Source organism: Melozone crissalis, unplaced genomic scaffold, assembly GCF_028551555.1.
Source record: "Melozone crissalis strain CALT ecotype California unplaced genomic scaffold, PUWL_Pcris_2 ptg000027l_1, whole genome shotgun sequence".
In the NCBI taxonomy this organism is placed as follows: domain Eukaryota; kingdom Metazoa; phylum Chordata; class Aves; order Passeriformes; family Passerellidae; genus Melozone; species Melozone crissalis.
The window spans coordinates 30,651,199-30,672,622 of NW_026535805.1; the positions used below are offsets into that span (position 1 = coordinate 30,651,199).

The 21,424-nt window shown below is 35.7% G+C and overlaps 1 protein-coding gene across 1 annotated transcript in view; it reads right to left on the minus strand.

The window, feature by feature from the left end:
- Nucleotides 1–20,823, minus strand: part of ADGB (androglobin) — an 85,435-nt gene extending 64,612 nt beyond the window's left edge. The window contains exons 1-8 of the mRNA XM_054279029.1: nt 20,753–20,823; nt 20,247–20,391; nt 17,131–17,223; nt 14,740–14,811; nt 13,288–13,476; nt 10,520–10,659; nt 9,156–9,242; nt 7,414–7,625 (exon numbers count right to left, since the gene is read on the minus strand). Of these exons, the coding sequence (XP_054135004.1) occupies nt 7,414–7,625; nt 9,156–9,242; nt 10,520–10,659; nt 13,288–13,476; nt 14,740–14,811; nt 17,131–17,223; nt 20,247–20,391; nt 20,753–20,823 (1,009 nt within the window). The remainder of the gene's footprint in view (nt 1–7,413; nt 7,626–9,155; nt 9,243–10,519; nt 10,660–13,287; nt 13,477–14,739; nt 14,812–17,130; nt 17,224–20,246; nt 20,392–20,752) is intronic.
- Nucleotides 20,824–21,424: the final 601 nt, after the last annotated feature.

Below are 21,424 nucleotides of genomic sequence, written 5' to 3' on the forward strand. Positions count from 1 at the left end.
GACCACAAAGGTGGGTCTGGATCTGAGGGCTGGCGAATCTCTCCTATGAAGAAGGGCTGAAAAAGTTTTTGTTGTTCAGCCTGGGTTAGAGAAGGCTCCATGGGGATCTTAGAGTAGCCTTCCAGTATCTAAAGAGGAGCTTACAAGAAAGCTGAAGAGAGATTCTTCAGGAAATGGAGTGATAGAGCAAGGGGCAATTGTTTTAACTGACCCCTCTGAAAGAGGGCAGGCTTAGATGAAGAAAGAAAATTCTTTACTGTGAGGATGTTGAAGCACCAGAATAGGTTGCTCAGAGAAACTGTGGATGTCTCATCCCTGGATGTGTTCCAGGCCAAGTTGCATGGGGGGGCTCCGAGAACTCTGGCTTAGTGTAAGGCATCCCTGCCCATGGCAAAGGCCTGAAACTAGATGATCTTTAAGGTTGCTTCCTACCCAGACCATTCTGTGAAAACACAACAGTTGGCTTTCATTATCCGACCATCAAGTCTGCAGCTCAGATGTTAACTCTGCATATTGGATTAGCTTTGCATATTGGAAGTTTTGAGTTTTCAGAAAAACAACCTGTGTGCTCTTCAGAATTGACATAAATATCATAGAATGATGGTATGCACTTGAAAACCAAAACATTAGGCTTCAATCCATCTTGTAAATGAAAACTCTTGAATAGGTAAAAGAAAAATTATAAGAATGTTACAGTTATGTGATGTTTATCTCATTGACTCTGATGATTGCAGATCTACTTGAGTTCAGAAACTTCTAAGTATAATAATAATCTCAACACTTCTGTGACATAGAAGATATTGTCTTTAATTACAGAATTTGTATCAAGGTACAATGAGATTAGCAAAATACATGGCTAATTTGTAGAAGAAACTCCTAAATTCCCAGCTAATGACCTTTCAAATGGAATAGCATTCCCTTTCCAGCAGTTCAGAAATTATTAAGAAACTCAGTAGTTTGGAAACCTAAATACAAGCAAAGTGGTGACTCTTTATAGGAACAAGGTGATTGAGCACCTTTTTGCATATAGGTAAAACCTTACAAAGGGAAGGCCTGTAAAATCATGGCTCAGGCCTGGTACTTAAGCTAAGCAGAAAAGGACTATGGAAAAGTGACTCAGCTGAATTAGAGGCAGAAAACCAAGGCATGTCACCACCACGTGTTCACACCATGGTGTGTGTTGGTTGGTTGAATTATGTCTGTTATGATTTAAAAGTATGTAACTGATAAAGGCCTGACTGTACAAACTTCCTGTTTTTTACCATAAAGCAGCTCTCCTTCGCACCTGCCTGGGGACCCTGCGTCACTTTGGACTCTCACCTAACAGTACCTTATATCATATATCATATCACATCACATCATATCATATCATATCATATCATATCATCATTTCTTATAATTTCAGTGTAAAAATTGCTCATGAAACAGGGGGATACCGTAAGCATGAAAGCATTGCTACCAGAAGAAAAAGCTGCTGAGTGGAAAAGTACAGGTTTGTATACTAAAATGGATCAGTAGGAACACATGAATTGTGTGCCAGAACTTCCCAAAGACTGTCTGATTGATAAAGTCAGATCAAAGTCATTCAGATAAGTCCTTTATCAAAGACTAAGTTGGTTGCTCTCAAGAAGAGTTCAGACTGACCATATCAAGGGCTTGTTATTCAGCTGGATCCACACAACTGGATGAACAGAGAAACAAGTTCAATGCTCCAATGATCATACTGTGTTTGTGGGGTGCAGCAGGCATTGATCTGACTGTGCAAGTGATTCAGAACTGCATATGTTTGTAGTGAATCTGGCTGGGATTGAGCTTTCATCAGGGCAGCCCTTGTGGTGCCGTTTTGGGTACATCACCAAAATGCTGGGGGAAACACACAGTATATCAGTGACAGCTGAGCTGAGCTCACACACCAATAAATCCTCTGTTTCTCACTCTACCACCCCAGCAAGAACACTGAAGGTGGGCAAAGGGTTCAGTCCTCATTCTCTGCCCCATCCCACTGTGGGGAAGTGACCAGGTGGATGGGTGGCGGCTTAGCTGCCAGACAGCATCAATCCATGACAACATTATAGCCCACACAAAATCAAAAGCCTGCAAGAGAAGTTTCCAAGTAATTAGCAGTAACTGGTACTTCACTGTGTAATGAATAAAATACAATGAATATACAATGCAATGAATACAGAAGGTTTTGCCATTTTAAAAGTCAAATATAAATAATATCTGGAGCAGTTGAATATCTCTTTAGAAATAGTCCATATTTATCACAAAGAAGTTTCCTTGAAATCAACAGTCAATGGGTAGAGTGAAAGCTTGCAGCTGGGAAATAAGCACTTTTATCATGATGGGAGTGAACCACTTTTCAAATCACTTAAAATGAAAAAAAAAAGAAAAAAAAAGAAACGAAAAAAAATTTGCTATATTAAGTTAAGTCCTTATTACAAAACTCTACCAGAACAATTCAGGAACTTTTCACAACTGCTGCCTCTGGAGTCCGACTTTGAATCAAGACCTAGTTTGAGATGTTATTTTATGCACGGCAATGGTTCTACTGTCCTGGGCCACTCTGCAGACCACATGTCTCATAAAGCCTTCATGATTTCCCTCTTTTGGCTACACTCTCACAACAAAAATGCATCATAATTCAGTATTATTTCAAACTTCAATTCCTTTTTTTTTTCCTTTCAGTCCAATAATTTTAAATTTGCTCTGTTACTGTACAGATACCTAGCACTAACTCTTCTCCAAAAGTCTTTTTTGATTCAAACCTAGGATAAAAGATTTCTCTTACCTGTGTACTTGAGACCTGAATTAATCTTTCTAAATAACCTCTTCACAGGACACTATCTGTCTTTCACAAAAAAGCATAAACTGTGCTTTAAGTGGCAGGATAAAGATCTAAATATCATGTCACTTTTCACATGGAAGCACTGCCTCTTTTTTTTAAATGCTTTCACTCCATTTGCTCACTTTCTAGAATACATATCTTAGATCCTTTTACTTCCCTTTTGCTTTCTTTTCTCCATCACATGCTTGAGTACTACTTAGTCACTGTACTTATATTCACATGAAACACCTCATTTTCCTATTCCACACCTGCTGCACTAAAGCAAACTACATTCCTGCAATATATTTTAAAATTTACTGCTGTTTAACTCATTTAGTGGTATATAAGGTAGGAGTTTAAATAAATCTATTTGCTGAAGACAAACCATAATCTTGGTTTGCTGCAGTTTAAAATTATTTAAATCACTAATTTTAATCAGGATTCAAATTAAGAAGCAGGAGTACCATTTATGTAGTACATTTCATTTTTACTTTGCAGTTATTTCCCTTAGGAAGATGTCATACCTATTCGCACCTACTGATTTGCAACTGCAAATCATTCTAGTTAAAGAATGGTTTTTGCTGCTAGTCACATTGAAATGACACATGTATCCGAACATAAACAAAGTCAAGAGCATGTAAGCTTAATGTATATTTGTGAAAATCTTCTATAGTTTAAGGTAATAAATTTGAAATATCTTGGTTGATTGTTTAGCTGTCTGATTAGTATTTACTTGTGATTTGTTTAAAATGTATTTCCTTGAGGTTTTTTGTTTGTTTGTTTGCTTCAGCATTAAATATAAATGCACAAAGCAAGAATTTACTTAATTTTTATGCTCTTACGAATATATCAATACAGAAATCAAATTCCCCACTTTGTATTTCCTGGACAAAGATTTAAAAAAATTTATATTTACATCATGGAATGAATTTTAACAAACATTTCTTCCACCCCTCCCGCCTGGGCTCCCCTGCCCTTCGACAAAGAAGTGTTCCTGCTTTTTCCAATTGCAATTTTGTGTATAAAGTGGATATTGAACAAATAAATTACAAAAGAGGAAGGATTGCTGTTTTTTAAACACAGAACAACTGTAAGACAGTTTGCCACTAAAACAAAGTACTGCAAAATACTATTTTTAATCTATGTTGCAGAATAGATTAGAATGACTTCAGTGTGTAATGTGAGCTATAAATAACTACAGTTTAAATAAAACCAAAAGTAAATACCTCCTCCCCCCAGTTAAGTTCAAAACAAAATTAAAGCAAATACTTTTGCTTTACATATAACTCCTGTCTGTATTTTTATCTTCAAAACAATAGGACTTACTTTCAGTTAAGTCCTGAAGGGCTTGGGCTTTTGCCAGCTTTCCTGTAGACTTGCCTTTTTCTTTCTCTCCTCCTTTTATTTTCTTTCCTACTTTTTTCTGCTCTGCTTTTTCTATTAAGCAAAATAAAGATTAAATATTTTTCTTTCTAAGATAAAAACTTTCAGTCATCAAATGTCGTACAGTGCAAATGCTTCAATAAGATTTTAGATAAATTTTAAAAACAATCAATCACAAACTCTTTGAAGTCAAGAGTTGAGATACAATAAAAAAACTAATGTAATTTAATTAAACTAAATAAAAATAAAAAGTAATCTTTAACATGTAAATGAAGATTTATTGAGAAGGAGCCAGAATGGCTTCAGTCCCACCTTTTAGTTATTGCACAATTTTTATGTCCTTACTGCAGTATAAGAAATCATTGTATTTCTGGCACTGTGCCAAATATTTTCTTCCTATCCTTGCTCTCATGCATCAGTAATTACAAAAAAAACCCCAAAGTCATACAGACAATGCATAGATTCCCAATGGACATGGAAGAAGAAAGTCTCCCACAGACCAAACATTCTCTGAAGTCTTAGAACTTACAGGAAAAGACTTCTTAAATGCATTAAAAAAAAATCATAGAATCATGGAATGGCTTGGGTTGGAAAGGACCTTAAAGCTCCAACCCCCCTGCTGTGGTTAGGGACACCTTCCATTAGAGCAGGTTGCTCAAAGTCCCATCCTGGCCTTGACCTCTTCCATGTACTGGGCAACCAGATCTTGTTTGGGTATTCTGTGTCAGGAACTTCCTATTGTCAGAAAGAATTTCCTTCTAACACTCAATCTAAACCTGCTCTCTGTGAGTTTGAAGCCATTCACTCTTGTTCTACCACTACATGCCCTTGTAAAAAGTCCTGCTCCAGCTCTCTGCAGGCCCCCTCTAAGTACTGGAAGGTGCTATAAGGCGTTCTCCCCGAAGCTTTCTCTTCTCTAGGCTGAACAATCCCAGCTCTCTGACTGCCTTCATAGGAAAGGTTCTCCAGCCCTCTGATCATCTTAGTAGCCCTCCTTTGGACTCATTCCAACAGGATCACGTCTTTCTTGTGCTGGGACCCCAGAGCTGGATGCTGCACTCCAGGTTGGGGTCTCACAAGAGCAGAGTAGAGGGGGAGACTCACCTTCCTTATCCTGCTGGCCACACTGCTTTGGATGCAGCCTAGGATACAACTGCCTTTCTGGGCTGTGAGCACACACTCTTGGCTCATGTACTGCCTCTCGTCCACCAGATCCCCCATGTCCTTCTCCACAGGCCTGCTCTCAGTTCTTCTTCCAGTCTGCACTCATGCCTCAGATTGTCTCAATCCAGGTGCAGCACCTTGCACTTGGACTTTCTGAACCTCATTAGATTCTCATGGGTCCAATTGTCAAGTTTGTCCAAGTCCTTTTAGATGGCATTCCTTCCTTCCTTCCGTTGTGTCAGCTGCACAATACAGCTTCACAGAATCACAGAATGCTTCAGGAGGAAAAGGATCACAGTGGGTCATCTGGTCTAACAGCCCTGTTCCACCAGGGTCATATAGAGCACATGGCACAGGACTGCATCCAGACAGTTCTTGAAGATCTCCAGTTTAAAGCCATTCCCAGAGAGGGAAAATCTACAACCTCTCCAGGCAATGTGTTTCACTGCTCAGTCACTCACACAGTAAAGAAGTACTTCCTCGTGCTCAGGTGGAGCTTCTTGTGCACCAGTTTCCATCTATTGCCTCTCTTGATATTGTTCAGCACCATGGAGCAGGGCCTGGTTTCATCTTCTTGGAACCTTTCTTTTAGATACTTATACACATTGATGAGGTCCCCTCTCAGCTGTCTCTTCACAAAGCTGAATAGGCCCAGGTTCCCCAGGCTTGCCTCGTCAGGGTGTTCCAGTCTCCCAGTGATGTTCATTGCCCTCTCTGCTGGACTCACTCAGGAGCTCCATGTCTGTAACGTGCTGAACAGCCCAGGACTGCACACAGCACTCCAGATACAAACTGAGGGAAGGGGCAGGATCAGCTCCCTTGCTCTTCCTAATGTATCCCAGGACATCATTGGCCTTCTTGACCGCCAGGGAACACTGCTGACTCAGGACAGGACCCTTATCCCCAGGTCCTTATCTCTCATGGTGACATGGATGGCTTTGTGTCATCCAAACATTAATCTCAAACATCAACAGAACATCTCAACAAAGCTTTTAGCCTCAGAGTTGGAGATTACAGAGCTGTATCAGACACAATGGCTCCCTGATTCTTAGCTATTTCAGTTACTAATGAATTTTTAAGTCTTAGGCATGATTACATTTACTTAGTTTTAAGGGAAAAAAATGACAGCACCCTGTTGGACGAACGACAGTGCTATTGCTACTGACATGTCCATTCCAAACTCTGAAATATCTACCCCACTGATGGCTGGGTGAAAATTATAGCAGGTTTTCCTAAGAAGAGAGAATACTGCCTCAGCCAGGTAACTTCTAAGACTTTTATAACACTTTAGACATTGGGACATAGTATTTAGATTCAAAGTGAGGAAGTCAGTGATTTTTCTGAAAATCTAGGAAGAAATAGAAATTTTAGCAAGTGATTTGTACTCTCCAAAGGCATGAGAAGTGTTGTGAAATTGCACCCATGACTTAAAGTTAAAAACAGCAACTAAGAAAATTCATTCTCAAATAAAAAAAAGAAGACTAATATACTGGAACAAACTGGTTTATAAATCTAAATTTTTAATTTTAAATGTAAATAGAATTAACAGCTCTTAAAGAAAATTATTGCATATACACAACAGAATAAAATAAAAATTGCAATAAATAAAAATGCAGGTAGATGTTAGAACATATTTGTCATAACTTCATAGATAATCACACTTTACAACGCCCATTATGAAATATATAATTAATTGATGGTCAGAGCAGTGTTGCCTTTGGAGAAACTGTGACCTCTCTGATTGGTATCTCTCTGCAAGGAACTCGATTTTAGAGAAATGACTGTGACATGAAGCTGAAAAAGTCTCTGCCAGAAAGGGAAACTATTTTCATAAAATAAAAGACTAGTACTGCTTTTCATGACATTTATAGCTAAAAAAAAGTATTTTTAATGTACATCATTGCAACATGTTTGGCGAAACAACAAACCCACAGAGTTGTATGTGGCAATACATGCAAAACATACTTATTTGAAACAGAGATAATGTTAACCTTATTTAAGCTTGGCCTACAAAGATTAGACTATGTAAAATTACAGACCTTTGCTAATGTTACCGGCTGTATCTGCTCTCTCAGTTGAATCTGGCAGCTTATTCACAGATGACTGTTCACTTTTTATCTCTGAGTCTCTGGTTTCTTCAGTTTTTGTATCATCCTGAGTAATCTCAAGTTCTGGAGACTTTCTCTCTGGCAACGTGAATTCTGGCACAATCTCTTTCAAAAAGCCCCAAACTTTGTCCAAGTATTCAGGCCTTTAAGAGAAAACACAAATGTATATGTCAATGGTAGGGATATTTCCAAAAAGAGAAGAAATTTAGACAGCACTATACCACAACTGACAGTCCAACTCTGAAAAATGCTACTGGGTTATTTTAGAATATACAACACCCTCTGTATCAGAAATATTTGTTGAGACAGCTTATGAAAGGCCCATAAAAAAAGAGATGGTGGTTAGAAATACATGCAAATAAAGCATCCTTTCTCAAGATTTTTGGTAGATACAAGTTGTGACAGAGAAATTTGCAGACTACTTTACAACTACACCATATAATAGTGTGATTCTATCTCTGTATATTAAAAAGCGTCCCAAAGGTACGTCCAAACTGGAGAGTTTTTGATATGATGTAACAGTTGCAGTCATGTTAATCTTCCACAGAAACTCAGTCATTCAGAAATAATCTCAAACAGGGTCATGCAGAGTCTCATTCAAGCTAACTGCATTCAACTTTTTTTTAAAAAATAAAATAAGTGATTGTAAAATGAGATAAAGTCATCTTAGACTACAATTCCAAAGACTCTGTAGTATTCACATTCTCATATTCCATGATATAATGTATTTGTAGTAAGTGAATACTGTTTTTTGCTGTTGAAGTTGTAAAACTAACTATAGAAAGAAATAAAATTTAGGCTACTTAGATTTTTAAGTCCATGAGCTACATACACACTACTGTAGGACACAAATATATCAAAAACCTAAATTGCAAGGGTAGCTTGAGACATAAAAATTACTGAAATTTTGAATAAAATATTCTTTGTCTGGAATTATTTATTAGCAAAATATGGTTATAAATAAACAAGTATATCTAAGTAAATTATATATAAACCATAACTATTTGTTATCTAGATTTTCATTTGAATTTATATATCAAAAGGCAAAAAAAAAGTATAACTCAAAAGAAAAAATCTAAATATTTAGTATCAGTAACTTGATAATTAATTTAGTAAAAAGAGTATCAAGCTGAAAATCAGAATGTCGTTCTTTAAAAATAAAAAATGAACATAAAACATGTAGGAAACAAAAAAAATGTTATTGTAGTTAGGAAACACTATTTTTCGTTGAAACTAGAAGTCCGCCAACCGTTACAATTTGAAGGGTGGAAACACCACACTAGCTGACACTGATTACTTCGTATTCATGATATATACTTTCTATGGTATATTCAGATATAAAATTATTATTATCAGCAGACATCTTAATACTGCATACTAAATTCAACAGATTTCTCTAACCTTGTTTTCCTTATGCTGTTTAATATTAGTTAAATTAATTTATAAAGAATAGGCATCAGTATGATAAATAGCTTTACAAAAAACTGTACAAAGAAAAACACAATAAAATTGCATTTCTCAAAGGTACATTACCCAAGTGCCTGAACTATAAACCATTCACTTTCCAAAATTGATGGTGAAGAACTTCTAGGGCTCAGCTTTATTTTTCATAATGCCTTACAGAATTAAATATTAAAAAACTGACACATAAATTGTTTAATGAAAGAACTTACTGGATAGGAATAACTTCTGGTATCCATCCAGTCAGTGTTTGCAGAACTGTAAATTCCTCCATCTCTCTTTTTCCAGTTGCATATATACTATAAGACAAAAGCAGACTTTTTACAATTATAATGTTACCAACTACAGTAAACTCTGTAGTCTACATTGCTTTCTGTAGTAAGACCACGTAATAAGGAATAAGATCATACACAGAATAGTTTGATGAAAAACAAGTAATTACTTGCAATTTTAGGAGTTTTCCAAACCACTGCTGACTACTCCCCTACAAAGTCAAAGCCTTCACATCAGGTCCATTATTTTAGTGCTCCCTCTGGAACAATGGCATTCTTTTCACTTTTGTTAGCAAGCATACTATGTATACTTGCACACAGTTGCAGGGTTGGAGAGGTGGGTTTGAAATTCCTTGTGCTAAAACAGGGTTATGATTCTATAACTTCCATTTGCTAGCAGCTTCTCTAGCTCCCAGGTTATTCTAAACAAGCTGGTTCACTCTGGCTGGTTCACTTCCACTCCAGCAAAGTTCACTGTTTCAAACTGACACTCTGCTACTCTCTGGAGAGGTTTCCTGAGAGGACCAAGGCCAAAGATACCAGCACTTCTATGGCTAACCCTTGTGCTCTGGAGAAATGCAGTATGTCAATCACATTCCTGCAAACAGTTTCCTAACAAGCACCTCTTGGCAACTCCTTAGCCTGTGTCAACATACTTTAGATGACTCTTCTGACAAACATAACTTGATATGACGAAAACAGGGAAGCTTCACTATCCAGATGTGTGTTTTGAATTATTTTCTCAAACGTATTCATTTAAACTATTGATCTTCATTCATCATTTCATAGGAACCTATAGCCATAATTGTCAATTATGCATCATAGGCCACCTTCTACTTTTCCAGTCAGTTCTAGGGAAGTAGATCACTGTACACAGCAGCACAACTGTAGCAAAGGTATCAAAAGAAGCTCACAAAACTCTGCTTTCAACATCAGTTGAGTCAATACTGGTCAAGGCTCACATTAACAATTTCATTAACAGTTCACAGGTACTTCTGTTTGGCAGGAAGCCACATGTGAAGTTGTCAGGAATATAGTCAAACAAATGAAGAAAATAATGAGAGTACTCCAGTTTCTTTGTAAGTTTTCTGTGAATAAATTTACAAACACATCTAAAAATGAAATCCTGTGCCTTCTGTGGCTGTAGAGGATTTTGTTTTACCAATTTGCAGTGTCAGCTTTTGGAAGTGCCTAACTGTCATTACAAAATGTAGCAAAATACATTTCCTAGTATACTAAATCAACTTTTTGCTGTTACCATGTGACTTCACAAAACAAACCAAAAGTGAAATGACAAAACATACCTAGTATTTGCTAACTTAATTATAGCTTTGGACAGCAACATTGGCCAAAGTTCATTTTGGCTGGTTGTAGCTGGCAATAATAAATTCTCCTCTTCACTGAAAGGCATAGTGTCATCCACAATGATCTTTCTCCAGCACCCCTGTGATAGGGGAAGGGGAGAAAAGCAGAAAGAAAATAATTCGTTTGTGGTCTGGCAAGTAAAGAGTATGCAAGAGAATTTTTAATGCTTTCCCAAGAAACCAATTCTACTGTAACTCGATCTAAATCACAGATGGCTTTAAAAAAAGTTCTCACATAATTGATGAGAAACATGGAAACAGCATTCATAGCATTTTATTACTGCTCTGACTTATTTGTTCCAGAGATTAATCTAATTGCTGCTATTTCCAAATATATTTCATCTCATATGTGTAGTACATCATGTGCATGCATTCAGTACTGTTTCTTCAGCTGCCATGACAGATGCCTGAGAAACACTAATGATTAAAAAAAGGCTTAACTAAGATAGCAGTTTTTTAAATGTCTCTTTAGATATCAGTCTGGAAAATACTTGTGACATAAGCAGTCCCCCTTTCTTCCCAAAAACTACCTGGGAATACTGACTGAAGTTAGTCTCCTGTTACACACTACAACAGTATTTTGTGGAACACTATACTAAACAACACAAAATGATCAAATGTAAAAAAATAGAAAAATATAGATATGTATATTTTAAAAAAAATCTGTATTTCCAGGATAAGAAAAAAGAGGTAAGACAAAGTACTGGTATCTCCAATACCAGATACTTCATTAGTAAACTGAGCTAATTTTCCACAAAATAATCTTGTCTACCATTCTTCAAATAAAACTCTCTGTCCTAGTGATAAAGATATAATAGAAAATAGGTGGGCCAATAGCAAATACTTCTCCTAATTTACCCAAAAAATGATGAAGAATGACCAAATCACTAAAGTGTTCACCATATGTTATCAGAGAGTGCAAAACTATTGTCCTCTGCTTGTAACTAAGCTATGGATTCAAGCTGAAATGACAGCTGATTAATGCCATGAATACTACAGGTCTAAGGAGAAAAAAAAATTAGTCCAGAGGTCAAAGATATTCAAAAATCATAAAAGAAGCTAATATTTTAAGGATAAGAACCATTTTGTGACAACCAAAACAAAATATCTAAACTTCCCTAGTTTGAAAAGGACCTAGTCAGGGATATGATAACATATTCATCTCCTCTTCCAATAATTGCTGAAGTTTACTAGGGAGAACAGAACAAGTTGATAAGTAAAGGAAAAGAAATAAAAAAATAATAAAAAAAGTGGGGCAGGTCTACAGATGAAAAAAGTGAGAAAAAAATAACTACAAGTTCAATAAACCTCAGGAAGGCAAAGTGAAAGTAGAACGTAGGATGGAATTTATATATTTTGTCAAATATGTGAAAAAAAATTATTATCCACAGGTCTGATGTTGTGTACAACAATGTCTTCAGGACTCAGTGCAGAACATTAGTGAAATCAGTTCATTATTCTTCCACCTTTTGCACTCTTTTTCATTTATTTTTCTACTTTGTCCTATGAAATATATTTCTCCTCTGTCTCTTCTGATATTTGTCTTTCCTCATTTGCACATTTTGTTTAAACTTCAAACAGGTGACCCTCTTTTTTCCTGTTTTTCTTCCTGTAAAATACAGCTGTATACCCAGAGGAAAAAAAAATTGAATAAACACACAGGCCCTAACAAAAAAAAAAAGACAAAGAGTGTACCAAAAAGTGACAAAAGTGACAAGGAGAATGAAGCGCTGGTAACTCTTGGATATGCTTTAAAATGTAGTCTTTACCACATGACTTCATAATACCTGCAGCATTAAATTCACACACAGAATAAAGTCTTCTGCTGAGGAACTTGGACAATACAATTTGTGACCTCTCAAACTCATGGAACTCATTTCTATATGAAATATAAGTTATTCCACAAGTGAAGGCATTAGTAAGGGGTGAGGAAAGCACAGGCATGTAAATCATGTGTTCCCCTTACAGAGAAGGTCACTTTCAAGTTTTTGTTTCCAACTGACTGTCTCAGAAATATTTTCAGCTTTGGGCAACTGGAAGTTTAGTAGGGTTAGTTATAGGTCTTAGCATGCTGTGACATTTTCTGTTTCCAAAAGGCAAATGTAACTGAAATAACTCCAACAACATAGGTAACTTTTAGATGTCAGTTCTTTTACATGTTACTATTTCTCTATTAAAATAAGGCTCAATATGCAATTAAGTGTTCCCTGTTGACTGCCAAACGTGTTAAGAAATTATTATCTATTATCTTTAGAAACCCTTGGGATGTTTTAATTTTACCAGTACCTCTTCAGAAAATGGTCTTCACACTGGAAGTATCTATCTTTAAACACATTTAGAGACAAATAGCTCTGTAAAGTCAGGCAACTGAATTACTTAAATACAAAAAGAAAAAAATTCAGCCTAATACAGCAGAGGTGTGGGCCACATGTTTGACTCTACTAAGCATTTGCATCAAACCTACAAAACTACAAAAACAAAATATTGCCTTTGCAAGTAATAATACTTTTATCAGGCCAAAAGTTGTACAACAATCACATGAACTGTAAGAGACATTTTAATTAACAAGCATTCAAATCAACAATTTGTCAGTTTTTCTACTCCTAAAAATCTATGTATTTTCAATAATAAAATGTATGCCCAGTAACCATTAAAATTTGCCATGCTAGCTGCATCATATTTTTATATTGTTGGAGGAAACCACTCACCATCCAATAAAGTTTCAATGCATATTTTCCAAATTTATTGTACACTATTATGGGTTCCTTGGCAGATTTACATAAGCCATAAATGTGTTCCCAAGGTTTCCAAACAACTGTGGGTGTTTCACTATTTAAGGAATTTTCATTATATATCCTCCAGAGAGCATAGATTTCACTTACAATCCATCTCATCAGCTAAAAGAAGAGAAAAATAGAAAAAAAAAGATTTTTCAAGTAACAGATTTTGAAAAAAATACGAAGTTATAATGATCGAAGAATAAACCAGATCCTGTTGTAAATAAAAAAGTGACATAAAAATATAGCTGTAGTCTAATGGAAAAATTAATTTTGCTGTTACAACTTCTCTTAAAATCATTACAATACCTATCTACAACACAAGACTTCATGCAACTAACTAAAGGCACAATATAAATAAAGGTATTCATCATTTAACAAAGACAAACTAAGAAATATGATCTTAAAATAAATTATGTTACAGGGCTTGTGAGTTTTCACTTGTTTAATTGCTTTTTAAAAGCCAGCTGCTAAAATAGTCATTATTTGTACTCAGTAAAGGAAATCCTAAATTATTAAATATACTTAGAATTCTTTAATTGTTAAAATAAGAACTTAAACTAATCATGTTTTATACATGAGTTTTTATGATATGCATATTTATGATGTATACACTACTTTCACAATTAAAGGATATATGTATATATCCTTTTATTGTGAAAGTAGTGTATACACCATAAAAAGACTATAAAAGGATTTATGTATACTGGAATGAAAAAAACTTTTACTACAAGAAATGTGCCCTAAAATTAATAATTGGTTCTATGGACATTCTAAGAAACTTGTCCTAGAATAAATTAGTGGTTTTTCGGACTTGAAAATTGACATGACCCGTCTTCTGGTGTTTCTTCCCTTATATCTCTGGTGCTGAATTTTGAATTTGCATTAACGTACTGAATGAAATAGAAATTATTAAGTAATATTACATTCAGTAAGGCACTCAGATGACTTGGTTCCATCTGGTTTACATTTTTCCATGACCTGCAGGAATTCAGTAAACCTTTATTCAGCTCTGGAGAGACAGAAAAGACTGGATCACAGACATTTGCACACACATGCAGGCCCACTAGGACTTCCAGAAAGTTTGAGTAAAAATTAGAAATCCTTTATAACATAGCCTTTATTTACTCTTTTCTTTAGACAACAGTATCCAGCTGGAAAACTTCTCACCATCACTGATTTTTCAACTTCTAAAAAAGATAAGCACTAATTATAATAATCTAGATAATTTCTTGCGACTTAATCCCCTTCATTCATTTTCCACTTAAAAAACTTCTCACAACATATTTCTTTTTTGTAGAAATTTGGAGTGAAATTCAAAAAGTCAAAGAAAGATAAAAAGGAAATAATTTTTTTAAGGGACCTTAATGAATTTTCACCTACCTCACAACAAAATATGTGCTCATTTGCTGAAACAAGGTCAAATGAGGTTTCATTTTGGACTATCACAGGAACCTAGTAGAAAGTAAATCAGTTAGGTCCATAACTAAATTATCTGGAGAAAATTAAATTAACATTAGCATTTAACAGCAGTGGACATGAAAATGTTGGACATCTGGCAAGCATTCATTACACATTTGAAAACTAGAAGTGATCATCTTGTAGATGGTTTGGTATTTCTTTATAAAACTTCCTTAAATGTAGGTTCAGATTTTTAATAAATTATTATTATTATTTTTACCAGGAGATTTAAAGAGTATCAAATTGAATAATCACATAAGTAAATTGAGATGCCCTCAATTTCTTAAGATATTTGCAGTTCTGCATTTAAATCATGATCATAACACTGTCTCATACTTTGAGATTCCCTTAGCCACCCACCAGGGTTCACAGGGATTTATTTGCTCATGGTCAGTTAGTGGTAATGTCTGAACAGCAACTTCATCATATCTTTGGCTGCATTATGTTATGTTCATGAATATTTTCTTCTTGTACAGCCCATTTCCTTTTTGTAAGCAGTTTAGTAATAACAGACTGGGATTGCAGTTTATTGAACTAAATGTATCTGTGCCTCTCATCATGTATTGGTGTTCATTGCTTGATTCTTTGATTACCACAATATTGGCTTGTTTATGCTTTCTTTTAGAGTTAAAAATATATCAGGTAACAAATAATTCTTAATAGCCTTTCATCGCTTGACATTTATATTAATTTTTATATAAAATCTCTTGTAATCATTGCTTGTTGATTCAAAATATATTGCACCAAAAGAAGCATCAAAGTTTTAATCAGGTCCTAAAGAAAACAAATGCTTTCTTCATCATACTCCAGAGATAGATTTTACAAGCTATTTTTAATACAGATACATGTTTCCATGACTTTCTGGGCTGCCAGCTCTCTTACCCTTATCTTTCAGATACCTCCACTCAGTTTATGCATTTTGGCAGTGTTTCCTATCCAATCTTTTGGCCTTGTCAATTACTCCTCTGACCTCTCCCCCTCTCTCCATTAAAAATTAAACTTAGATCCGTTTAGTGTCTAGTTAATAAAAAATGGAACTGACAAGCTGACAAAAGGAAAACTGACAAGCCTGAAAAAGTTGGAAGGGTGGTCCAAGTGCTTTAAAACTTCAATATATGATGTGAAGTAAATCACATAAACCCTTAGATTGGTAACAGTATTCGAGAACACTAACCTTTGAAATGCGAGGCTGTTTATTTTCTCTGCAATTAATTTTAAAGCTACACACAATTTTAAAAGGCTATGGTTACCTTGCAGACAAGTACTGTCAAAGACATGTACTCTGTGTAGCACAGAAAAATATGATGGTTGAAGTGAAAACAAAGTAATGTAGTTCTGGCAAAGTTAGTTCATGGTTTTGTGACAACTATGAATACTTCAGACACCTGCTCAGGTGGAACATACAGAAATTTTTCTGCTGTGACAGTAATTCTTAAGTGAGAATAGAGAAATAGAAAGCATCTATAAAAACAGAAAGGCATCTCTCTGTCCAGTTGTCTTCCAAATGAACATGGGAGTCAAAAAGTGAAGCCGATGTGGGGGGATACACAACCATGATGTTTTGCACCAGGAAGTGCTCATCCCACTTATCCCATTAATACATTGAAATAATAATTAAATCTCAGATTCTGTACAGTATCACTGAGAATGCTATTATTACAGCTAACTGTAAAGAATAGGATTAGTATAGGTAGTCTTATGTCCTTTTAGACACAGAGAAACCTGTGTTGTGTGGCATCAAGCAGACCTCTGAGTCATCTCTGCAGCATTCTGTGCAGATCCCATTCATTTTGGTTTTGCTGACCTATGATTCAATTTGAGCTACGAAAGAATATTCTTACAAGAAAATAACCCTGCTCTCAATTTCTGCTGTAAAATGAAAGGAAGAAATTGCTGCTGTGGTTAGATAAAGTAAAAGAGATGCAGCTGGTGTGATTGCCAGTAAGGAGCAGGAGGTGCCTGCAGGCTCCTCCATCACCATCAGCAGTGTGAGCTCACCCTGGGCTCAGGGTTTCCAATACCAGGGCCCAGCAGAGGAAGTTTTTTCAACAGGTAAAAGCCACTTGACCATGCGGTCAGTCCTGTCCTGGAGACCAGCACTAGTGCACCTTTATCTTTCATGACCATGCAAGCAGCACAGCTGAGCTGTCACACAGGTCACTGAGCCCTTGTGTACACCGGTCTCCAGGACAGGACTGAACACATGGTCAAGTGGCTTTTACCTGTTAAACAAACTTCCTCTGCTAATTTCACTCTACTTTTCACAAGTTAGGCAATTGGGATTTTTTCATCATGACCTTGCTTGTTTCTTACCTCTTTTGTTAAAAACTCTTGTGGACGTTTCCATGAATGCACTTTTAAGGATGCTGGCAACTTTATTTTCCCTTCAGGATCATCAAATGCAGGCTGCACAAAATATGCATGAACAAAAATGGACCACCTTTAAAAATTATAGCATTGTATATTCCATGAGATTTAAAATTATATATTGTTCACAGGATAATTCACTTAAGGAACAAAATAGCATAAAAAAGAACTAATAGTATATACAACTAAAAAAAAAAAGCCCAAAGCCCAAGATGAAAATGCAGCACAAAAAATGCACCACCTCTAGTATTCAGAGAAGCTTATATGGTCTGCACTTTCCAAGATGCCTACATGAAATTATTCTTTTTCTTTTCCCCTTTCAGAAAGATCTCCAAAAAAAGCTTAAATTTTTAAGTCAGTTACTCTTCTGTAACCAAGCTATTCCTATGTACTTTTTCTAACTCACTTATTTCTATAGCTTTTAAGTTGAACACTGAAAGTAAATATCTAAAGTGATTATGAAGAAACAAAAAACTCATGTTCCATGCATTTAGCACTGCCATAGAAACCAAAGAGAGCTATAATTATACAGCATGAATTAGCCCATTAAAAAGAGAGGCTTCTACAGTTTTCAAAGTTGCATTTTTAAGTGATGCTTATCCTCCCTGTGCAGAGAAGGCGTGAGGATATACGCTGTCTGTTTACTTACTGGCACAACGTGGGATGAGAACCTGCCTCTGATACAGGTTGTGCTGACTGAGAAGCTAACCAGTTACATGGATAATGCCTTTTATTTGTGCCTAGATTTTCAAGAGATTTTAGGCATATTATATATTTGTGAGTGTTTCATAGTCTATGGTGCACTCTGTCTTCTACAGACCAGAGAAAGAGTTGCCGGGAACAAAAATCTGTGATACTCTGAGTCCTTAATGATTAAAGGAAGACAAAACAAAGTGCATCAGAAAAGCATAAAAACCAAACACAAACCAAAGATCCCCAAATAACCTTTTCCCCATATTTTTTTTTCATTGTGTAAGTTCCTTCAACATGATAATCTGCAACAACCTATTTCAGTACCTGAAGGAAAAAAGAGAAGCTGGGGAGGAGGGGAGGGATTGAATGTTTTAGGAATACTTTCTCTTTTTTTCTGAAAGCTTAAAAAATTTCTTGGAGCCCGGACAATACAAAACTGTATTAACAGTGTTTATAGTCTGTTTTCAGAGACATCCAACCCTGACTTCATGGCATAACAGGAAAGTTTAGCTCTTAAACACTAGATAAACCAGAGAAAGGATGCAGATGGGAATGACATGATGCTATGCAAAGTTAAAAAACAAAACCAAAACAAAACCAAAAAACTCCAAACAAACAAAGAAACAAACAAACCCCCACACCTGGAAAGATACAACCTTTCTTTAGATAACTAGTGCAAAAATTTTTTGAAGCAGAATATTATAGGTCCAGGCTGAAAAAATCAAGTTTTAACTTATCAAGTTTAAACTAGTCTTTTATTTAAGGTGGCTATAAGAGGCAAGTGCCAAGTTTCAGGGGTTCATGCTCTAAGGGCAGGAGTCTCAACCACCAGTTCTACAGGAAGAACATGGAAGAAATGAGCACAAAAGACAAAGACAAGATCAAATGCATAATCTCAGGAGCACAGTGCACAGCTCTAAGAGAGAGCATTGTGTTCAGGTGGTTGGTAAAAGACTTTCAGTGTTACATGGAAAGAGATCACTTCAGGTTGACTTCTTTACCCACACAAGAAAATAGGACTGTTTATATTCATGTTCCAAGTGTACTTAAAGGTTCTGGTTGACATTACTAATTTTGTTTCCAACTGAACCTATTTGATGTTGAATTCTGGCTATCTGCTTGGATCAAAAGAGGTCATATTACAAAATACTTTACATCTGTAAATTCATCTGCTGTGACTGGCATGTAATTCCTTTAAACATGTAAAAGAAGCAATGTTTCATACAGCTTGTAGCTGAAGAACTGAAGAGTCCAGTAAACAATTCAGAAGATCTCTTGTGCTAAAATAGAAGAAAGGTTTTAATATATAGTTCATTTGAAGTTTATGTATGATAATAATGTCTGGTGGACCTGAAAATTAGTGCTAGATAAATGTTTAGTACAGCCCAAAGACACCAAAATTGGTAAAGGAACAGGAGAAGGACACAAAGGAAAATTATTTGCTTGACAAGTTAAGACAGTCTTCAGTACAGAATGTATATCTTCTCTCAAAACAATACCTTGGCCCCATAGGAATATAATATATTCAACCTTAGGATAAGAAAAAAAATAATCTAGAAATATAAATAGAAACATAAACATAGTACACAAGGGGACATTCAGAATAAATATATTAACAATGCAGAATGTGCATGTGAAATAGGTGATAAATCATTGTATTTATTGCATTTTAAATTTAAATTTAAGGTGCTGAGTTTAAGAATTTTTTTAAGAAATAAATTTACTACTACTCTGTATAGAAGACCCATACACTCTGCAATGATAACCAGTGTGAAGGAGTAAAGATCAATGAGATTTTTTAATTCATTCCAAAGTTGGAAAACAGGAATTTTTCAACATCTGGCAGCTGCTCACTTTCTGCAAAATGACAATATTCTCTCAAATCATTCTGTACATTCTAGAACTGCAGACAGTGTTTCACATGTCCATAAACTTCAGTGTACAAAAGAAAGTACTTCAGCATCCATTTCTGCCACAAAAAAGACCAATGCATGAAACCTTTTGAGCCCACAGAAACGGCAGTGCCCTGAGCAGTGTGTCAGTGCCCTGACATACTACAACAGTTCAGCTGTTGCCACATCCCCAGTTTTAGTCATGCTATGACATAAATTTGAGGGTTGTATTTTTTTAAATCATTAATATGCACACAGATATGTTAAGAGATCATTTTAAAAGCAGCAAATAAATAATGCACAATTGTTTCTAGTTTATTACTGTAGTTTAGAAAGGACCTACTTAAACCTATTGAAAATATATGATTGAAAATAAATATATTTATCAGTAACACATTATTTAGAAGTTGTGGCAAATACTCTATTAAATAAAAGTATAAAAAATGAAGTAGAAATAATATGCGTCACACAACTTACTGAAATTTGACCTTTTCCAGGTTTTTCTTTTCCAGCTTTTCCAGTATCCCATTTTTCTGCACTGATATCTGCATCACTCCATTCTGGCCAAATAGGAAATCTCCACTTCTCATTGGAAGCAGCTTCCTTGGAAAGCATAGATGGCCTGGAAAACACACAAAAGCATAAATAAAAATGAACAGCATTATTAGATAAGGGTAGTAGAATGTATTTTATCTTATAAAATATTATTTTTTTAATGTAATAGGAATTTTAGTGCTTTTAACTATGTTAAATTTTGTCACTAAGATAAGCAAACATCTTAGAAGATGCTCGATGTTGTTATTAGGTATAAACCAACAAAATATTTAGCGCATTTATACTTCTGCTGAAGTAAATTGGGTAGCTGAGCACAAAACCAGAATTTGAGGACGGTTTCTTCCCTCCTCTTTTCCCCTGCTTCAAGCCACATGGTTCTCCTTTCTCTCCTGTGCCAGTCCTAGCATTCATCACTCAGTTCAACTCACTCACCTATCTGAAGGTGTTCCTTCATTTCATCTGACTTATTTTCTTCAGATAACCAGAAGGAGCTTGCCATGGATCCAGGATGCCCTGGGGAAAGGATTCCCACTTCCAGGCATCTGGGAGCTGCTAGACCAGCCAGCACTGTCTGCAGGCACTTTCATTCTCAGGGCTCTTGTGCTACCAGCAATCTCACTACTTTCTCTTGGCTTTCACAATCCTGGCAATAATTTTGCTGAGGCTGAAAGGATTTTCACAAGACTAATGCACAATGTGTTCATAGCCACGAAGTAGCACTAGTGTACCTTCATCTTTCAGTGCATACAAAGGGTTGAAAAACTGAATTAGCTAGAATATTCATTCATTGTTCCTATATATAAACGCAACAAAATGTGTAACCATGTTCCAAAGTCAAACACAGACTACATAAATGACTAAGGAAACTACTTAAATGACTAAGTCTGACTAAGGAAAATGTTGTCTATGAAATGACACATGAAAATCATATTAAGCTGCATCACCCAGAAGGTGGAAGTGTCTTGGGGGAACAGAGGCATTGCTCAAGTGTAGAGCAGTGAAACTACAAAAGCAAAAGCTCAGCTGGAGTAGAAATAATCAAAGGATGTTAAGGACAAGGAAAAAAGCTCCTGTAAGTACACTGGCAGCAAAGGACATAT